Below are 22,515 nucleotides of genomic sequence, written 5' to 3' on the forward strand. Positions count from 1 at the left end.
AATATCAGAATGTATTTATACAATTACAGACGTCTCTAACAGATGCATTTCATACCAGTCTTAACGTGGAGAGTCGAGGGAAAAAAACAAAACAAAACCTGATTCAACCTCTTCGGAAGAAAGAAAGTAGCGTTTTATCATGGGGAACCTCAACACAAAAGCACCATTGAACTTGGCAGATCTACAGAAATATCTGCACACTGAAGGCAATGTGGGTGTTTACCAGGAGAGACAGTTTCCCATCAGATCGACAGGTCAAACCAATAAACCCCAATTTACTCCTGATTGAGAACTGAATCAGTTTTCAGATCTGTACTGCACAAAATAAATCACATTCTTGATTGGGAGCAGTTAAGACATGTCGGAAATTACTGTTCCAACCAGCCTGTATTAAAGACATAAGGTGGCCACACACGATACAATAAAATGATCCGATTTTACGGCAATTCGATAAAAACGATCGTATCTCCCGAAAAATTTTAAAGCTTTTTTTCATTCGACTGAAAAATCCGATCGGATTTCCCGTTTTCTTCGATTTTTATCTTTCCGGAATGCCAGATATTTTGCTTCAATTTCTCTAAAGATTGTATGGTGTGTGTTAGATTGGCAATTTATTAATATACATACCCTAGCAATTTTCTCAGTTTCCAATCATTTTTATCATAATTGGGGAAACATTGAACATAGGTGTGTGGTACATTGGTCATATTTTTGAAATGTTACAATCAGTCAGAAAAATTGATTGTAATTCTTAAATTGAACAGATATTTAAAAAATTGTATGGTGTGTGGCCACCTTAAATTTGATGGATAACCAATATTTCATAAAAGCAAAAACAACAAAGATGCCACTAAGTGGCAGCAAAAGTATATGAGAAATGCTCAGTGCAGCAAATGCTCCACCTAGTGGCGATTAGCATTTATTAGCACACTGGTTTGTTGAGTTTTTCGAGTCATAGGATCGCTGCCACTAAACAAATTTCAATAATGCTTTTTTGGCTATGGAGAAATATCTCATTTTGGCAACATCGGTAGACTCCTTGCAATGCTAGAACACCATTATAGCACTAGCGGGAATGTGGCTAAATTACCTCACATAGAATCTGGCTCATAAAAAATTGCTTACAAAGTGAAGGCAGGTTCTACAATTCTATGTGAGGCAAAAGGTGAAAGGCTCAGTATGGAACAATGGAAGCCATACCATTACCTTCTCTTTACTAGTGATAAGGGAATCATTCACCGTGGTACACACCATGCAAAAATTTCCCATCTGATATATGGGTGGCATAGATTATTTCCAACAGGTCCAATCTGACTTCCTAATCCATTTTGTATAGAAGGGATTGGAAAATCGATTAGAAATATGATCAGAAATCAGATCGGAACTGTTGGAAATAATGGATTCGACCCATCAGATAGGAAATTGCATGGTGTGTGCCAGGCATTACTTCAGACCGCAATGATCTACAAGAAGCCACCATGTTTACCACACACACCTGAGTGATCTCCCCAGTAAAACACTCAAACATTCTATGTAATATTTCTTTTAACTAAATGCCATGCCCAGCCAAGTGGAATAAAAACAACATTTAAAGGACACCCTAAGCGAGAGGGATATGGAGGCTGACATTTCCTACTAAACAATACCAGCCGCCTGGCATCCTATGGATCTTTCTGGCTTCAGTAGTGTTTTATTGGAACCATAAGCCATTACCAAGGACAGAACGTAACTGGCCTTTTACATTACAGTTCTATGCATTAATACACACTCCAGCTGCTGCCCTCTCAGCTTTAGGGACTCCACTGTAGCATACAACCTTTTCTCTCATGCAAGTCAAGGTAAATCCTACCACTCACTGCCCCACATTACAAGGTCCTCACCACAGTCTGAACCAGTTCTGAAGTGGGAACTGATCAAACCATCCTCGTTTGAGATGTGGCGTGAAATCAGATTACCAAAAAGGACTCCACATGCCTGAGCACAGACGTACTGTGTGCAGATAATGACTTGGCTATGATTCAAGCCTGGGAATCCAGAATTGCAAGGCATGTTTAATTTAAGTACATTGTAATGATAGGCCACGAGTCCAAGAATTTGAGTCCAAGAGGGCATGTTCACATATTCACATATACCTTTACCAAGATGCTTAACAGTATGCCTACATTTTTTAAATGCCCGAATAAAACGGACATTATGCAGATATTTAACATCACCCATGTTTGGATATAATATAGTGTTGAAAACAGACTTCAGGCACTTTTCTGAATGAAAAAAAAAAAAAAAAAAAAATAGATACCCAAGAGGAAAGTCTCTGGACCTAGACAGCAGTGAACTGGAGTAGGACACGGAAAGCCGCTAGAGGAACCAAAGGCCTTAGGCAAGTTTTTTTTTTTTTTTTTAATTGCTGCCTCGGGTTTATATCTAGCTGTACGAAAACATTTTAGGACATTTGACAGATTCTACTGTCAGCTGGTTGTAACCTCACTAACACACACATGAAGCAGTTGGGCTACAGAACCTTTTTTATATTATTCCCTATAAAAAAAGGTAAAGTACTGTATTTTTTGGACTTTAAGACTTACCTTTTCTCGCCAAAAGTGTGGAGGGAAAAAAAAAAAAAAGGCACTGAATTTTATAGCCTGAATGCAGGGAGTTCCTGACTTGTGACCACCTGCCAATACAAACCTCCAACCCACTGCAACGTCGGGGACTCCCTGTACTGTGCCCATGCAGAGGAGGACACGGGGAAAAACGGAGGACACAAGGGGGACAATGGAGCATAGAGGACACAAGGGGGGGGGGCAATGGGGAATAGAGGGGGATACAAATGGGCATAGAGGAGACATGGGAGACACAAAGGGGCATATACAGGAGGACATACGGAGAACAGAGGCAGACACATGGGGGACACAATGGGACAGACGACACAAGAGGTACAAAGGAGGCATAATCCACAAGATGCCCCAGGTTTAGTATATATTTTTTCCCCTGGTTTTTGTCCTCTAAACCTAGGTGTGCCTTATGGTCAGGAGCCTCTTCTAGTCTGAAAAATACGGTACTATGTTTAATATTTAGTACAGTTCTGCTCTGGAGAACACAGGCTTTTTGTTCAGCACCATTTTGTACTGTTAAGGGTAAAGTGAATAAAACCTTCAACATAAAGTAAAATAATAGAAGCATTTACCTGTTCAATCTTGTCCAAAGCTGCCTCGACTGCATCGAAGAACTCTTCCTCATTGATGAGACTGTTGGGTCCCTCCTGTCAGAGCAACAAACATGAAATAAAACTCACTGGGTCACTTCCTGGCAGTATAAGCAGCTTATCTGTGTAGGCCATCTATAGGTGCATAATGAAGAGGTTTCTACACATTGCTCATACTTACCAGCACATGCTGCTCCAGGTATACAGCCAACGGATGACATCAGATTTTTACAAACCACTGATAATAAAAGGGCACATTATAATGCACAGAACAAGATTCTTTCACTAAAAAAGCACCCTATAAATCCTCCTAGTTTAGTTCATAGCCATCTGACAAGGCAATACTAACCGGTCTAAATTCCATAAAGCTTCTTATAGTCAAATGGAATTCCTTTAAATGCAGAATTTTCAGGGGGGAAAAAAAGACTATGTTCCAAGTGGAAGGTAGGACTGAAGTCGCTTGGCATACTTTGATGCACACAAGTGAGATGAACATTTACTAAGGAATGACGGAACAGTGTTTGCTTGGACAATATGGGTATGTTAATCTGGCCTCCATTCCTATAACAACCCAATAACACATTACTGAGTATAGGTAAGATTAGAACTCAGCAAGTGAAAGACCATCTAAGCTTACAATTGTCTGGTGAAATGCTGCTCTAGCAACCATCTACACTGACTGAAAACAAAGTGGATATTACAACCTCTTATTTGTAATAAAGTAAGCAGCACTGGACTAAGTGAGAAGGTTTAACTGCTTTCCATGAATGACTATCTTACTGCATAAGCAGGAATAACCGATCAATTCAGGAATAAGATAAATTCAGAGTTAAATATTTTCTATATACATGTAGTACTGTCCAGCTCTAAAGGCCCTACTTAAAGTGCACCTGAACAGAGAGGGATATGGAGATTGCCATATTTTAAACCGTACCAGTTGCCAGACTGTCCCATTGATCTCTTTGGCTTCAGTAGTGTCTGAATCACACATCTGAAACACGTATGCATCTAATCCAGTCAGACTTCAGGTCAGAAACATCTGATCTGCATGCTTGGGGTCTAAAGCTAAAATGTAAAGAGGGCTGAGGATCAGCAGGGCTGCCAGGCAACTGGCATTGTTTAAAAGCAAATACATATGGCAGCCTCCATATCGCTCTCACTTAATGTGTGCTTTACATTCAAATTCGGTGTCAACAGTAACTTCAATAATTTGGACATACAGACATTACATGTTCTCTTCAAATGCCACAAAAATGACGCCATGTGAGACACCTTGCTGCAGATCAAATAACTGCCAACGTCAGAATTCAAGTAAATGCTGAAAGCGGTGAGCCATTATTGCAATGTTGTAAAATGTAGCAACTTGGTTGCATGCAGCAAGAGATTTTACTTTGCCATCACTATGATCTCTCATAGGCTCACCACACTGTACAATCTTGATCAATCTTACCACTTTCATGTAGTATAAAAACTTATCAAATCAATCTTTTTAAAGCAGTTTTCAATAGGTTGGTCCTTATGCCGGGAATACACGGTACTAACTATTATGCCGCCGGATCGATTCCTGCTAGTCTCGGCGGGCAATATTCTTATCTTCTGCTCGTTTTCCTTATCTTTTTCCATTGTCCCGCCTGCAGTATCGAGCGCGGAATCGATCCGGCGAGTGATTGGACATGTCTGAAATTATCAATCTAGCCATCTAATGGCTCAAACGAGCGGTACCGTGTACTCCCAGCATTATACTACATCGATTCAGTAAATTTGTACAATCAAGGTTGTATGGTGTGTGGCCACCTATATACTGATCTCTTAGGCCTGGAGCACACCAGAGGAGTTTTTCCGAGCGTTTTGAGTTTTTAAATTTGCTGCTAATGTTATCCTATGTGTCTGTGCACACTGGAGCAATGAGGTTTTGTAAAAAAAAACAAAAACCCCATAACATTACATTGGAAGAGCTTTTGAAACCTCTAAAAGCTCTTCCCAATGTAATGCTATGGGTTTTTTTACAAAACCTCATTGCTCCAGTGTTCAGACACATAGGATAACATTAGCAGCAGATTTAAAAACTCAAAATGCTCAGAAAAACTCCTCTGGTGTGCACCAGGCCTTAGTTTGTAGGAGGGGGATGGGCAGTCAAGGTCAGAGGTACTGTTGTGCTTAGAGGGTTGAAGTATGGTGTGCAGCTGAGGGCACAATAAAGTGTAGGTGGTGAGCAGGTGGCAGTCAAGCATATGGCTACTTCGATGGAAGAGTCAAAATCAATATCACATTTACACGTGGGGGTCAGTCAAAGGGTGGTGGGTAAAGGAAGGGGGGGGGGGGGGGAGGAGGAGCAGTTATGGAAACAGTAATGGGCAGTTATATCAGGAGAGGAGCAGTCAAGGGGCACAGTCATGGGGGGTGGGGCACAGTAGTGGCTGGAAGAGGTAGCCGTAGTAGTGAAGGAAACAGTCACATAGCTGTAAGAACAGTCAAGGGAACAGTCACACAGGGCAATGTACAGCCCCAGAGCACCAGTTCAGAAAAAGGCCACTTGAGCGGTTAGTGTGCATGCGTTAGTGGAGCAGTGTTAGTGGTGCAGTGGATTCCATCAGAGTAACCTGCAGCATGCTGTGCACTACCAGACGATGCTGTGCACGAACAGCTGAGCATACATAATGGACTGTATGCATCACATCGTGTGCAGTACAATAGTTTTTTTTTCACATTGTTGCACTGTGATCCTGTTTTCCAGATGTGCAGCGCATAGTGTGGAAGTAGCCGAACAACCCAGCATGCTCTATGCAGCTGCTCAGAACCCAGCATGCACTGCGGTGCTGCAAGCATACCCAGGAGCAGCTCTCGCGAGGAACACAGGGTAAAGATACTCTATTACACTTTACTACAATTTAAAAGGATACTGTAGGGGGGTCAGGGGAAAATGAGCTGAACTTACCCGGGGCTTCTAATGGTCCCCCGCAGACATCCTGTGTTGGCGCAGCCACTCACCGATGCTCCGGCCCCGCCTCCGGTTCACTTCTGGAATTTCAGACTTTAAAGTCAGAAAACCACTGCGCCTGCGTTGCCGTGTCCTCGCTCCCGCTGATGTCACCAGGAGTGTACTGCGCAGACACAGACCATACTGGGCCTGCGCTGTGCGCTCTTGACGACATCAGCGGGATCGAGGACACGGCAATGCAGGCACAGTGGTTTTCTGACTTTAAAGTCAGAAATTCCAGAAGTGAACCGGAGGCGGGGCCGGAGCATCGGTGAGCGGCTGCGCGGGCACAGGATGTCTGCGGGGGACCATTAGAAGCCCCGGGTAAGTTCAGCTCATTTCCCCCCGACCCCCCCTACAGTATCCCTTTAACAATCCACTTTTCAAATAGGGAAAAATTAATTCACAATCACATACTTCATAGTCAGGTCCTCCAAAATGAGATTTCTTCTTAAGTTCTGTCATTGCATTCTTGTATGCTTCTTCTACACGCCTTCTCTTCTCCACTTCCTAGACAGGAAAGCAAGCGATGGTTCAATCACAAACAGGCCAGCAGCAACACCTTCTCAAACATCTCCCTGTTTCAAACTGTAATGCACGTGTGACTGTGCCAATGTTGTGGATGCTAGCAGGCTGGCTGTCTATACAGTGATGTCCCCATGTCCAGTATTCACATAGCTCTGTAGTGCATCTCAATTATGTATATTAACAGCAGCAAAGATATAGTAATGGGAAGACCACTCAATCACATTCATAGTCCATAAATTAAAATATAAATACTATTATACTACTGCTATTAATCTTATTGCTGCACAAAAAACTAAAATATATATACAGAGATAAAATACATAAAATCATATAAGCACAATGCCTAGTTTAATGTTTTAATGATTTAATCTTGTTCTTTCTTTCTTCAGCTGCATTTAACACGCCAGGACACAATCATATTGGACCGGTCCGAATCGGTACACACAGGCAGTCCAATCTCAAAGTATGATCAGATTGCCTATGTGTACTGATTGGGACTGGACCAATATGATTGTGTCCTGGTGTGTTTATCTTGTTCTTTCTCTGCCCCAGTTTTTACTCAGTATCCAATATAATAAAAACAAACAAAAAAAAAAATCTCTACTAAGGGGAATTGTCTTTAACTACTTAACAACCGCCTAACGCCGATAGGCGGCGGCTGGTCTCAGTGGTCGTTCGAGCGGTTGTTCCATGTCAGCTCACGGCGGGGAGCTCCGTGAACAGCCTGCGAGCCTCAGATTGCGGCTCGCAGGCGAAATGTAAACACGCTGGGAAGAAATCCCCGGTGTTTACAGCATACGACGCTGCTGTCACAGCAGCGCCATAAAGGAGATCGGCGATCCCCGGCCTCTGACTGGCCGGGGACCGCCGCCGTCTGATAGGCTGAAGCCTATCAGAGGCGGTACAGGACAGATCACTGTCCTGTACCGCCTATTCTGAGGAGGGGGGAGGAGAGGGAGAGGGGAATAGCGCTGCGGAGGGGGGCTTTGAGGAGCCCCCTCCGCTAGTCACACGTGAGCGGCAGTGATCAGACCCCCCAGCAGGACATCCCCTAGTGGGGTTAAAGGGGGGGGGGGGGGAAGTATGATCGCCCTGGCTGCTGATCTGTGCTGGGGGCTGAAGAGCCCACCCAGCACAGATCTTCCAAAACACCCCTGGTCCTTATGTGGTTAATCTACAATGGATTAATTTAGTTCTACCAGTACGACTGATAAAATATACCTGGGCATAGGGCACGCAAACTTCTACATCCATAAATGCCAGGGTGTAAAAATAAAACAAGCGTGCAAAATTAAAAGCCAATACAGAACAGATGAGCTGATTCTTGAGTTAGGCAGAGAGCAAGTACAAGAAGCAGGTCTGACAATGAATGACTCTTTAGCAACACTGTTTCATATCAGTGTAATCAAGTTTTTCCACATGCTTACATTTCGTAAACACAGACCAGCCTAACTTTAGTCTGTCTATTTTGGTACAGCTTGTTCTCCAAAGCGGAAGTATTGGTTTACTGCTTTCATGTGTACAAGTCAAACTTTAGCTTATTTAAAATAATCTCCTCTGCACAGGACAAGCACAATTATTTTGTGACAGGGTGCAAGAACACTCACTTCTGACTGTGGCCAGGATGGGCATGACTTGCCAAGTTATCGCTGGACTGGAAATCAGAGCATGTCACAATGGCACAGATCTGGCCTCTATTACAAATTGACGGATAGAAAGAGTCTATATCCCTTCCCAATGGAAATCTGAACACAAAGCGGGTTACTAATGTTCGTGAATTTATAGTATAAGGCATTCTTGCAGGACAAAAGTTGGGGCTGAAGGCAAACTTCCTGTCTTGCTTGCAGTCTTACAATTTGGCATCTAATGCCTAGTACACACAATTACATTTTCAGGCAAATTTCCTGCCAGACCGACTATTTTGTCCGATCTGATTTTGAGCGATCGATTTTTCGTTTACGCCTACGGAAAATCAATTATTTTCAACATTTCCGATCGGACAGGAAATAAGCCTAGTACACACAAAGATTTTCAGGCAGAACACTATGTACTTTAAGGGTACCTGAAGAGACACTGAAAAACTTGTAGAGTCTCAGGCCTAAATATTCCTTTTTTTCTTACTGTAAGGATTAAAGGATACCCGAAGTGACATGATGAGATAGACATGGGTATGTTCTAACTGAAAGGACAACTAATGTGCAAGGTAATTTCCATGTTTTCCTATAACTGCTTTCACATTGTACACTGAAAAACTGGAGCTTTTTCACAATGCACTGCTATGTAGCTGATCAGTTAAAATGGCATCAGTTTTTCAGTGAACAATGTGAATGAGCGCTAAGGGTGAGAATTATTTACAATAAAACTGAAAAAGTCACAGAAGTGTGTGTGTCCATCTGCTGTAGCCATATGTTAGATTGTGGATGGTGAACTCTGCATGCTACACTACCACAGAAGCTGGTAAGAGGTTTGTGGATGAGCAGATACACAGGCTCAGCAGAACTCATTTCCTCAGCATGGACCTGGTTATGTGCAAATACAGAAACTCACCGTGTGTTGAAGATGCTGCACCATCTTCCTTAAACAAAGGGGGTTTTATAGGGAATACTAAAGCTATGTCCACACTTTCCTGCCCAAAAAGGATAGTTTCTGATGGCCTCTGGCAAATATCTATGCTCAGGTGTCACTCTCTCCTCATGTTAACTTTCCTGCTTCCTGGAACACAGGCCCTTAAATATTTTGGACAACTTTTTAAAGGGTGTACATATCTCCAGAACTCAGGTATTTCTAGCAGTATTTATCCTCACTGAAGGATCACTTCCTGGAAAAATAAGTCATATCGTCAGCGAATGACGCTGCAAAGGAACAGGTGTCGTTAAAGCTAACCAATATCAGTGTAGCACAACAGGAAATGAGCCTCACCTTGTCCAGTCGTTTTTGCCAGCTGTCCTCTCGCTTGACCATCAGGTCAATACAGTGCGAGAGAGTGGCCAGAATACCGGCTGTGGTAGCTTTGAAAGTGATGGCTTCTCCTTTAAAATCAATACCATTAATCCCCTTGGGAGTCACATGTGGGAAGGCTGAAGGAAAAAAAAACGAAGTTAACACTTTTGCATAACAGCGATCTGAGCATCCTTACATCCAGGGCTGTGGAGTTGGTACAAAAAGCCTCCGACTCCAACTCCTCAGTTTATGAAACCACCGACTCAGACTCCAGGTACCCAAAAGGCTCAGGCTCCTCAACTCCGTCTCTTTAGTCTGTTACCAGGGCTGTGGATTTGGTACAAAAATCATCTGACTCCATCTCCAACTCCAGGCACTCAAAATTTCTCAGTCTTCGACTCCACAGCCATGCTTACATCAAAGACTGAGAAACAGAAGATTCAAACCTCAGACCTCAATCCAACAGAGCCTGTGGTATGACTTGAAGATTGCTGCACACCAACACCTCATCGAACTTGGAAGTTTTGGCTTGAGCAGTGGAAAAACTCCTAGAGCGTACATATACTACCGTAAGTGAAGAGAGACATACCCCCGGTAGACTTTCAGTTGCAGAAAAAGTCTGCAAATTACTGATTTTAGAGCCTGAATAACAATGCAATCATGGTTTATGTTCTTTTGTCTGAACCATTTGTGACAAAAAAATTTTTTGCTCCTCCAATTGATTTAATAACCACAAAATTAATTTTAATTCCACACTGTAGTGCAAAAAAATCACCATAAACAGAGGTGGGTGAATACTTTTGGTGAGGTACTTTACAGTTATATCAAAAAGGTGTCATCTCTTTACTAAGAACAGCATCCTTATTAGGCTTGAAAATTGCAAAAAAATTAGACTGTACCCCCCCCCCCCCCCCCCCAAAAAAAAAAAAACAAAAAAAAAAAAAAACTACCTTGCAAATAATCCCTAGTGTGATGTTCTGTATTTTTCCAGATGCTTAAAATTAGCCCTACCCCAAAAAAAGCCCTAGTAGTACAATACATTTGAGTGTTGCAGCTTCTGGCCACCAGAGGGAGCCAGTAGAATGCAGAAGAGAGCAGCTGGAACGTTTCTGACAGAATAGTGTGAGCATGTGTACATTCCATGTACATATCCAGAACCTTATGAATACCTCTGGTCTAATTTTATTTGTTTCAGAACTACTATACACATCTGGTGCGCCAAAAGGGAGGGCTATAAATTGGTTTCCTTTGTGAGTGGTCTGTCCTGCTGCATGAGGCTTTTTTTACATGTTGGCTGCCTGGAATCTAGGACTATGTTTGAATACAAGAATAAAAAAATGCATGATGAGAAGTGGGAGGATGCTCGATTCCCACCACCCGGCCTCCATTTCTGCCAATGGGAAGCTTATTCAGCTCTATATTCTTAGACAGGCATATTTAAAACCCAAACGTTTGGCCAAGATTTGACAACATGCCCCAAGTGCTCCATACATGATGCAGATGTTTGGCATCTTATTTGGATGTGTCCCTCAGTGTCGGATCCTGGGGGCATCGTACATTTACTCTGAAGTGTTGGGTCAACCCCTGGACTGCCATCCCAAAACCTGCCTCTTGGGTATTTCTGGGAAAAATCAGTTCACCCGACCTGGTTTCACACCCGCAGAACTATTACGCTAAAATGGCTAGCACCAATGTCTTCCCGCCTAGACGATTGGATCAAGAGTGTTAATGCTTATCTACCACATTGGGTCTCTGGTATAAACCCCAGCAAGGGCACTATCTGCACAGAGTTTGTTTGCTCTCCCCGTGTCTGCGTGGGTTTCCACCGGGCACTCTGGGTTTCCTCCCACATCCCAAAACTTACAGATACGTTCGTTAATTGGCTTCCCCATAAAATTGGCCCTAGACTGATACATATACTACATACATGCATAGACATGACTATGGTAGGGATTGGATTGTGAGCCCCTCTGAGGGACAGTTAAGTGACAAGACCATGTACTCTGTACAGCGCTGCGGAAGATGTCGGCGTTAAATAAATACTCAATCCCCTGAAAGTGCTAGTGCAGCATATGGAGCAAAATTGTATACAAGACCCGGTTTTATTTGCAGTTAAACAGGATGTGCGTAATAAATGGGCAGCAAAGCCTGTTCAGATAGTAAAGGCAGCAATGGCCACATAGAGTATATAGGTGTTAATGTGCCATCATTTCTCTAATCCCAAAGTGCTTATTCTAGCCTCCTCTGGTCAGTGTGAGCACTTTGTGGTAATGTTACTGCTCAATTAGCAAGGAAGAAAAATCTACATATCAACTCAATACAGGATAAATATTTCAGTAAAAGTTCCTCTGTTTTGTATACAAAACAGAGCTGTCAAGTAAATTTATCGCTTTCTCTCACTGCTAGAAGGCTCTGACTAATCAGCCAAGGTGGTAAAATGTTAAAACATATCTGGCATTTGGCACATATTGTCTAACTCACACACAAAAATACGCAAGCCAGTTACAAGAGGATGTGGGTGAGGAATACAGTAAAAGGACTAAGCAGGGAAGGGGAAAAAGAAAAAAAGTAAAGGTCAGCTTACATTTTTCTTTATTTCCGTTACTGGTGTGAATATATTCCCCATCCGTGTGGTTCTGTAGGAAGTCGTCTTCATCATCTTCAACTACTAAATGAGCAGAAAGGATTCACTATGAGATGTTGGTCTCTGGGGCCTCAGTTCAGGCACAAGGTAGTCACAGCACACAATCAATGCAGAGTTCACTGTACACAATACAATAGAACTGAAACAGCTGGCAAACAAGCATGCCATTCTATTCCAGATATGAACTTGTCACCACTGCTGTTCAGGATCACAAATGCACAGAGAGCCCTTGTGTAACAGGCTCCTATGAGGCTAGCACTACCAGGAAGACACAGTGATGATGAGATATTACAGCAGCCAGCAGACCTCTCTTCATGCAGCATTTCAGAGAGAAAACACTTAGAGAGAATACAAGACAGCAGAATTCTTTCACTGTGTTTCTTCAACTGGATTATAACCAACAGGGTTTGCAAGAGTATGAAGATGGACGTGTCTTTCATTACATGTAACAGAACATAGGGGGATTATGAGTGACAGGTACTCCGCTAAGGGCCTTGAGACTGTCTTATGTTCCTCGTAACTCAGCTGACAGTTTTCTAATGTGACACTCCGACAGCACTTTCCTTACATATGTACCACTCTGCATTCATTCGCCCGCATGTCAGATTTTTCACTTTGACAAGAAACTGCTAAGCTCATCAGCAACCTCATGCACGCATGCTTCAAAAAGTTGCTGCACTTAAAGGGAACCTGAAGCAACAAGTACATGGAGGCAGCCATATTTATTTCCTTTTAAAGTGGATCTGAGAAACTTTTACTCATTGCATAATTGTGTTCCTGTCATATAGTTTATAGGGCATTCCTCAAGCCAAATACTTTTTTGTTTTTGTTTTAATACTCTAATTCCCTGTAAACGAAACCAGTCTCGCCCACAGCTTTTCCAGAGTGCCTTGGCATTTTCAGACAGTAGCAAGGGCTTAAAGGGAACCTAAACTGAGAAGGATATGGATTTTTCCTTTTAAAATACCAGTTGCCTGAATCGCCTGCTGATCCTGTGTCTCTAATACTTTTAGCCACAGCCCCTGAACAAGCATGCAGATCAGGTGCTCTGACTGAAGTCAGACTGGATTAGCTGCATGCTTGTTTCAGGGTGTGATTCAGCCACTATTGCAGCCACAGAGATCAGCTGGACTGCCAGGCAACTGGTATTGTTTAACAGGAAACATCCATATCACTCTCAGTTAAGGTTCCCTTTAAGGGAGCTCAGTCTGGGCAGGAGGAGGGGGAGGTGTTACCAGCCAGAGATTTCAGAGGCAGAGGGGAGGAGGGGGAATTAGGTTTTCACAGGCTGAGGGCTGGAGATGCAGATCAGCTTGCCTGTGTGTAATGTTTACAAACAGAACATGGCCGCTGTCATTGTATCACAGGAAGAAATAATCATTCTGTTGAAGCGGTTTGCAGCTAGATTTGCTGTGTAAACTATCTAAACTTTAGATAAGATATATAGACAAGTTACTTGTTATAGTTAGTTTTCATCTCGGATCCGCTTTAAACAAAACAAGTTCTGGCAGCCCCGCTGGTCTATTTGGCTGCAGTGGAGTCTGAATTGCGTACTTGAAACAAGCATGCAGCTAATCTTGTCAGATTTTAGTCTAACATCTGATCTGCATGCTTGTCCAGGGTCTATGGCTAAAAGTCACAAAAAAAGGTCACTTTTGTCACTAAATTCCGTATTTTGAACCAATTCTATATATTGGTGTATACCATGGTCTGTATTATGTACCCTATGTTTTTTTTTTTTTTACTTTGCACTGTGCCACAGTAAAAGTATTGGAAGGAGAGGATCAGCAGGACAGCCAAGTAACAGGTATTGTTTAAAGGGAAATAAATATTGCAGCCTCCATATTTCTTTAACTGAGTTCCCTTTAAGAAAAAAACCTTCAAAGGACAACTAATGAGGGTTATGGAGGCTGCCATATTTATTTTCTTTAAAATACCAGTTGCCTGGTTATCCTGCCTCTAATACTTTGAGGGCTCGTTTCCACTATCGCGAATCCGCATGCGTCCAACGCATGCGGATTCGCACATGTAATGCAAGTGGATGGGCCTGTTTCCACTGTAGCGTTGTTAAGGTGCGTTTTTTTCAGCGGTAAAAAACGCACAAAAGAGCCAACGAATTCGCCTGCGAGTGGAATGCATGCAAATCGCCGCTAATGTATTTAATAGGAAATTCGCATGCGGCTATGGTATGCAAATTTTCATGCCATAGGTACCAATGTAACTTCAAACAGGCAGTGACATGGTTAAATTCGCATATACCCTCACCTATGCGAATTCGCGGCAAAAAACGTGAAAAAATTCGCATCCGCATGCTATTTCATGCAATTTCAACAGCGGTGGAATCCAGGCGATTCTGCACCGCAATAGTGGAAACGAGCCCTGAGCCATAGACCCTGAACAAGCATGCAGCAGATCAGGCAGACATGAATAGCTGTATGCTTGTTTCTGGTGTTATTCAGGAACTACTGCTGCCAAATAGACCAACAGGGCTGCTAGGCAACAGTCTATGGCTTTGTTGTAAAAACTAGAACATCCCTTTGTCTCTCTAATTCCTAAGCATGTAAAAAGCAGGAAGGAAAATATCCCTTTACCCCAGCCCACCCAATTGAGGAGCTAGATTAACCGCAACGATGCATTTTTTTCTATTGGAAATGGGGATCCTACACATGCTGGTTCCATAGACACAGCTCCCATCTCACTAAAGCCTCTATGGGACGGAAGGCTGAACTGTATATGCTTGTCTGGCAGTTCAGCTGCCGCCCCACAAGCGCATGCGGGTGCAATGAAATTTCAGCTGAATTGCAGAGTTTGTGACAATGCGTGGCAGCACTTGACAATGGTGTAAACCGCTGACAGAACTGCAACATGTCACGTCTGAGCACAGCTGCGGCAGTGCTCATATGTGACTCCATGTGGAGACCACCTGTCCAGTACAGGTACCAAGCCAAAAAAAATTGCATAAAAAATGCTCAGACCTTATTTTAAAGGGAGCCTGAAGTGAGTAAATTTAAACACATGACATAGCTGCAAATTAATATTGCATACTAGTCTCACCATCAGTTCCTCTCAGAAGCTCACCATTTTCTTCTTACAGTGATCCCTTCCAGTTCTGACAATATTTTGTCAGAACTAAAATAGAACAGTTGCTGTCAGTTATATATCAGCAGCTGTCAGTTACAACTGAATGTGCAAGGTAATGTCCATGTTTCCCTATGGCTCAAGTGGGCGATATTACAGTTTAACACTGTGCTGACCAGGAAGCTGTTAGGGGGTAATGGCCATTTCTAAAATGGACCGAGAATTCCATTGATCACAGTGTACAAATGGGACACAGGAGACAAGAAAGATTGGGGAATAGACTACACGGGAGGTAAGTATGACCTGTGTATGGTTATTTTGAATTTGTGTCTGACTGTGGTGTCCATCTAATTGCACGGTGGTCCAGCTCCCAGATGGGTGTGAATGCGAAAAAAAAATAATCTGAACCTGAAGGCCCGCATAGAGCTGTGGCTAAGATCTGAAATTTTATTTAACATAGAAACAAAAAATTTAGCAGGCAATTCAGAGTTTCTAAGGAGGTCAGTGGTGGAAGCCATCTTGCTTAGAATTTTGTGATACTTTATAGATTGTTAGTGTATTTTATGACAAGACACTACTTTGCAAAAAGTATTAAAAACAAAAAACAAACAAACAAAAAAAAAGTCAGGCCAGAAACACACTAGGAGCGATTTCAAAAAGCTCTTTCTAATTCAAGGCTATGAGGGATTTTGATAAAATCACATCTCTTAAGTGGGATCATACCCATAGCATTACATTAGCAAGACTTTCCAATACGCAAAATGCTCAGAAAATCGCTCCTAGTGGGTTTCTAGGCATACTCTGGTTACAGTTTGCAGACGGATGTTACCTTTATCCCGCTCAAGTTCATCTTTACAGACTGCATCGGCACATGCGTCAAAATACTTCTGTAACGTGTCGACTTGTCTGCACAGTATGTCCCGGAAAGTCTCCATTTCAGCAAGCTTCTCTCGAAGGCTGTGTCCTTTCTGTATGGGAGAACAGAAGCAGCATAAATACCCTGCAGATGAGCCTTTAGCGATAACCGCATGCAAAAACCTTTGGCTCCTGAAATAAGAAAATGACATTTAGTACAGATAATGTAAGTCAGGAGTATGTCCCTCCCACTTTTATGTACCAGGATACCCTATTGGTCCTTTTAGGTGTTAAATGGCTTTACCAGCCAATGGGGGATCTCGCTGATTTCTACTAAAAGTAACAAACTGATTTGTACTACTTTAATCACGCTCCAATGCTAGTAGGGTTTGCTTAAAGAAATAAAAAGAAAAAAAGCTTGTTTTTACAATCCCTGTGGACTTGCCCAGTTTTTTAGTAGCTAACCCAATGTTATTAAAAAGATTATCTGTAAACACCTTATACTCCCAACCCTCTTGTGGCATGTAATGTGGTGTCATGCAACATTGGGCAAGATGGTGCTTTACAGGACTTCCCCTATTCTTGAATAGGGCTAAGGTGGATGTCACAAACCAATGGGAGATGGAGACTACAGCATTACATGGCATTCTGGGCGAACAGGACATGCCCTAAATACAGCTCTTTCAGTACAACACAAAAATTGGAAAAAGTACACAATTCAAAATTTGACAGTTAAAGAGAAACTGTAACCAAGAATTGAACTTCATCCCAATCAGTAGCTGATTTCCCATGAGAAATCTATTATTTTTCTTAAACAGATCATCAGGAGGCTCTGTATGGCCGATTCTGTTGTGAAATCCCTCCCACAGTGTGATGTCAGCGCCTCACAGCACTGAGGTACTGACATGACACTGTGGGAGCCTTGTTGCATTGTGGGAATTAACAGCTGTTTCCAACTGACAAAAATGCAAGCAGCATCTCCTTCCACTGACATCACCTGCCAGCAGTAAAAATGTCACCATGTGATAAATGTCAGAATGTAAATCGGGGAGAGGAAAGATTTTACAATGGGCAAACACTGACTTAATCATTTATACATAACTATTGTAAAAATTAAGCACTTTTTTTATTACTTTTTTCACTGGCGTCCCTCTTTTAAGTCTCTCTAGGCAAGTACAAAACAAAAGTGAGATGTTGGCCTGATTCCTAGCTTTCTCTATATAACCTATGCAGTGATCCGGACCGGCCTTCATTACTTTGCTCCATTGGCAGCCCTACCCTAAATACCATTTAATGCTCCATTAACAAACAGGAGTCATGGGAAAGGCTACAGCATCCCTTAAAGCCAGCTCCGACTGACTTAGCACAGTTCCTTTGACTGGAAGTAGAGACAACAGCCATCTCATCACAGTGAGAAAAAAAAGTCACAAGGTAAACATTAAGCACGTATAAACATTTAAGGGTGTATGGTCTTCATTTTGCCCAATGAGCTAAATTATACCCAGCTGTTCACTTTCACTTAAAAGAGAAACTAACCAAGGATTGAATTTCAGCCTAATCAGTAGCCGATACTCCCTTTCCCATAAGAAAGCTTTATCTTTTCTCAAACAGATCATCAGGGGGCTCTGTATGGCCGATATTGTGGTGGAACCCCTCCGAGGGACGAGCGGGAATCGATCCGCGCGGACGAGCGGGGGTCAATCCGGCGGCTAATCGGCTGCTGGACCGACCCGTGTATGCCCAGCATAAGATTTACCTGCCAGATAGATAATTTCCAACATATTGGAAATTATCTAACATCTATCTGCCTAGCAGTTAAGCATTGTTCTACTCAGCAGGAGATAACCAGAAGACAATGCACCAGAGATAATAATGACCAGTCTCTACCAGTACTTTACAGAAAATCTAAAAAAATCTTCCAGAAAAATCTGGTAGAAAATTGTATGGTGTGCACTAGGCAACAGACATCACTTGCCAACAGTGTGTCGCCATGTGATGAATGTCAGAAAGTAAATCAGGGAGCGGAAAGATTTTACAATGGGGAAACTGACTAAATCATTTTTTTAAATTATTGTAAAAAACTTAAGCACTTTTCTTCATTAAGTTATTTTCACTGTAGTTCCTCCTAAACAAAATTCCCCAAACATTGCTCTATCACTGTGCAATGCTGAATAAGTGGAGTAGTAAATGCATTTGATCAACGACTGACCTTGAACGATGATGTAGATGTCGCTGAATAGCCACTTGCTCCAGACACAAGGGAGACCATCGAGCCATGCCGCCGTAAGCTAGACTCCGATCCATAACCAGATTCAGACTGCAAGACAGAAAAACAAACATGAAACAAAACTGCAAGAATATTAAGACAAGGTAACAGGACACAAAAGAGAAAAGGGAGTTACGTCAATGCTTGTAGGAATGTGTGGAAAGATGTACAAAAAGTGTTAACCCTAATTCACTTTGTACTTAGGCGAATAAGCAAAGTGTTCACTGCTCACTCAAACTGTACACTTTAACAGGACACCCACCTCCCAACATGACTAAGCTGCATTTACACAACACTACTCTGCCTGCAGATCACTGAGAAATGAAACTGATCAGAAACAAAGATGAATTCAGGACCTTCAGTAGCTCCAAAGCTAATAATAATGAAGTTGGTTTCTTTGACATTCTAGTGAATAGGTTTTCTCCAGTCTGCGTTTAGTATAACTGAACAATTCTCATCTGCTCCCATAAAACAAATAGCACAACTATAAAATGTAGTCAGTTATCTGCAGAGCAGAGGGTCTTCTTTTCAAAGCTCCATGGAGAGCCCAGGTAAAAGGAAGTAGATTGAATCTTCCTTAATGGTTGCATAAACTGCAATAGTACCGCCCCTCCACCCCACTGTTCAGCTAACTGCAGTGTGAAAAGGTAAGAGGATGATGTTGTAATAATTGTTTGGATATCCTGCATTCTGGATGAAGTCTACATCTCAGGCAACAGTGTGTTGGTTTTGGCATCTAAAGTTTGGATACATACCAGAAGTAAAAAGCATTTAAGGTAGCCATACACTGATCAATTTGCCATCAGATTCGACCAACCGATAGATCCCTCTCTGATCGAATCTGATCAGAGAGGGATCGTATGGCTACCTTTACTGCAAACAGATTGTGAACAGATTTCAGCCTGAAACCGTTCACAATCTGTTGTGGTGGTGGTGCCGACGCTCCCCCCGCATGTCCGCATACATTACCTGCTCCGCCGGCGCGTCTCCAGTCCCCAGGTCTCCGCTGTCTTCTCCGCTCTGGTCTGCAGGCCCGGCATGCTTTACTTCTTCCTGCCCGGCAGGAAGTTTAAAGAGTAGAGCGCCCTCTACTGTTTAAACTTCCTGCCGGGCAGGAGGAACTGAAGCATGCTGGAGACCAGAGCGGAGAAGAAGCAGCGGTGACAGCGGGGGAAGTCGCGCCGGCGGAGCAGGTAATGCATTGCCTCTCTATTGCGTCGGTCGTCAGGCACTCGAACGCCGCTAGCGACGCGCTCCCTACCCGCGGGCGATCGACGGTAATTTTCCGCACGGAGCGATCGACGGGATCGGACGAAATGGATCGAAATTTGGCGTGTAGCGCGAACGATTCGCAGCAGATTCGATCCCAGTAATCGAATCTGCTGTCGAAGCGGCGGCAAATCGGGCCAGTGTATGGCCAGCTTAAAAGTGTAACTGTGGGGCATAAAATAAGAAATCTATTTCATCTGGTAAACCAGTAATATGGATGCTAACCAGGCAAACCAAAAGTTAAAATCACTATTACTTTTCTTGTTGATAAGCATTCCCCAGTTTACCCGATTTATTTGGTACACAGAAAATTTGGTACAGAAAAAGGAAGTTGCAGGGTATGCTGGGTTGTCCTTTTTTGCTACTCTACTTCCCCTCAGACTTAACTAAAGCAGTCCGATTGGCTGAACCCTCTTTCCCTCCTGTTTTCCCCTCCCACACCTCTGTTCCTCTCTGATTGGACAATATTTTGCATGCTGAGACAATGCACTTTCTATAGCGAAGGGTGGGCAAATCAGGCAGAGGAGAGTAAGGGAGGAAATTACATCAGGATTGGCTTCAAAATAGCCAGAGTTAATATGGGAAATGCCAAGAAGGATTTTCTCTTTTATTGTAGAAAAAGCACTAAGATCAAAACGTGGCCAGTGCAATACATATGTTATGACCTCTCCTCTTTAATAGCTAGGTGGACAGCGCAGTAGGTTCAATCGCATTCGCTGCTTGTCCAGATATCACAATCTGGTATCCGCCGTGCATCCGATCAAACATCTCAGCCCACCATCTTGCAGCATATCCAATCGATACAGGTGATCAAATTGGTCACATGGTCGATCAAGCATGTTCTTAGCGGCACTGATTTCCATCCGATTAGAATTGGATTGTCGATCAGCCGCCAAGTCGCCTTATGTATGGCCTCCTTTACAGCCAACACTCCACTAACATTCTGAATTTACAATCCAAAGATTCATTTTTCCTTAGAAAAGTCAGATTTTTTTTCAGTTTAGCGCAGCAGGCTGGCTTGAGGCTTTTGCTGATGCAATTTGCTTTAAATTGTTTATGTGGTTACATAAAAGCCATTTGAGTCCATACGTTCCAGGAAATTGGAAAAGCGATCCAGTAATTATTCCTTCCACTCTGTTAATGACTTTTAAAAAAAAAATGTGCACGTTTTGACGTAAACAAATTAAGAAATACCATTTCTAAGAGATTGTGACTGAAAAGACTAGAAACCACTTAAAGGAAACCTGAATATGGAAATGGTTATGGACATTCTCTTAAATAGGAAAAAAATGGCAATTACTTGGTGAAAAGTTCATTTTCAGTTTCAGTAGCATATCAGCCATGCCTGCAATAAGTAAGCAGACTGGGAGTCAGAACAACACTTTATGACTCCCACATCAGCCAAGAGTAAAGCGTAGGAATATAAGAAGTTTTTATGTTGAACCAAATTTGTATTAGGCTACATTCACAGTGGTGCGTAGTAGCGACTTTATAGGGGCCTCTTAACGCAGGAAGTTGCACTGCGATAGTAAGTCTATGCGACGTTCATAGCGCATCCTGTGCGTCTATCGATCACACTGCATGCAGTGCGTTACCTAATTGAGTGCTCATTTACACTAAGGGCATGTGACTTTTTTTTAAAGAAAACCAGAGAGGAATGTTAATAAAAAAAAAAATAGAACAAGGTTTTATACATACCTGGAGCTTCTTCCAGCCCCATAAGCCTGGAGCACTCCCACGCCGCCATCCTCCGCTTCCTGTATAGGCGGTACCGGGTCCCGTCACTTCCGGCGGATGCGGCCAATTGTCCGCATCACAGAGGCTCACTCCATAGCCGTACGCATGAGGCTGCGCAGTAGGCAGCCTCATGCGTACGTATAAGGAGGGAGCCCCGTGTGATGCGGACAATTGGCCGCATCTGCCGGACGACTGGCCAACTCGCGGCAACGACGGGACCCGGGCTGTAAGGCGGATATTGTAGTGAAACTCCTCCCAAAGTGTGATGTCATGACCAAGGGCCTGAGTTTTCTGTCTGTGAACCTCATTGCATTGTGGGAAATGTCTCCCTTTGTGCATAATAGAACTCTGTAAAAAACATTACCTACAGATCACCTGGCAAAATTAAAAATGTCACCACTTTTTTTTTGACAAATTTCAGAATGTACTTCAGAGAGAAAAAAGATTTTACATGGGGCATACACTGACTAAGTTTATAAATGAATATTGTAGACTAGCAGTTTTATATTCATTACGTTATTTTCCCTACAGTTCTTTTTTAAAGGAATACCTAAGCAATTGATAAGCAAAATCAGTTTTACTCACCCGGGGCTTCTACCAGCCCCCCTGCACCCGTCCTGTGCCCTCATAGTCACTCATGGATGCTCCTGTCCCCTGCCGCCAGCTAGTTTCGTTTTTGCCGATAGGCTTACTGTGCAGGCCTGGTCACGATTTTCCTTCTTCGTTTTTTTTCTACCTATCAGCAAGTCTGCTACAACTTCAATGCTCCACCGTAAGGTTAGTCTTTGGCCCAGTTTCCACGAGGATATTAAATGCTGCATGTATTTCCATATGCAAATTTGTGTTATTTTATGCAAACTGCGCAGTACAGCCCGGCGGACGTCCGATGACGTCAGTGCGCCGGCGTGGGACGCAGAAGTGCCGGGCCTTGGAGCGCAGAAGAGCCCAACCTGGCAGCCGGCCTGGCCAGGTCGGGTCGGCCACCGAAGACGACCGGAAGCCTCTGGAGCGGCGGCGAG

General features: G+C 42.9%; 1 protein-coding gene across 1 annotated transcript in view; it reads right to left on the minus strand.

Annotated features, from left to right (window-relative positions):
- CERT1 (ceramide transporter 1) overlaps positions 1-22,515 on the minus strand; it is a 158,162-nt gene that overhangs the window by 15,223 nt on the left and 120,424 nt on the right. The window contains 6 exon segments of the mRNA XM_068248716.1: positions 3,185-3,259; positions 6,597-6,689; positions 9,627-9,784; positions 12,232-12,315; positions 16,199-16,337; positions 18,434-18,541. Coding sequence (XP_068104817.1) covers positions 3,185-3,259; positions 6,597-6,689; positions 9,627-9,784; positions 12,232-12,315; positions 16,199-16,337; positions 18,434-18,541 — 657 coding nt within the window.

Source organism: Hyperolius riggenbachi, chromosome 1 (assembly GCF_040937935.1).
Source record: "Hyperolius riggenbachi isolate aHypRig1 chromosome 1, aHypRig1.pri, whole genome shotgun sequence".
Lineage (NCBI taxonomy): Eukaryota > Metazoa > Chordata > Amphibia > Anura > Hyperoliidae > Hyperolius > Hyperolius riggenbachi.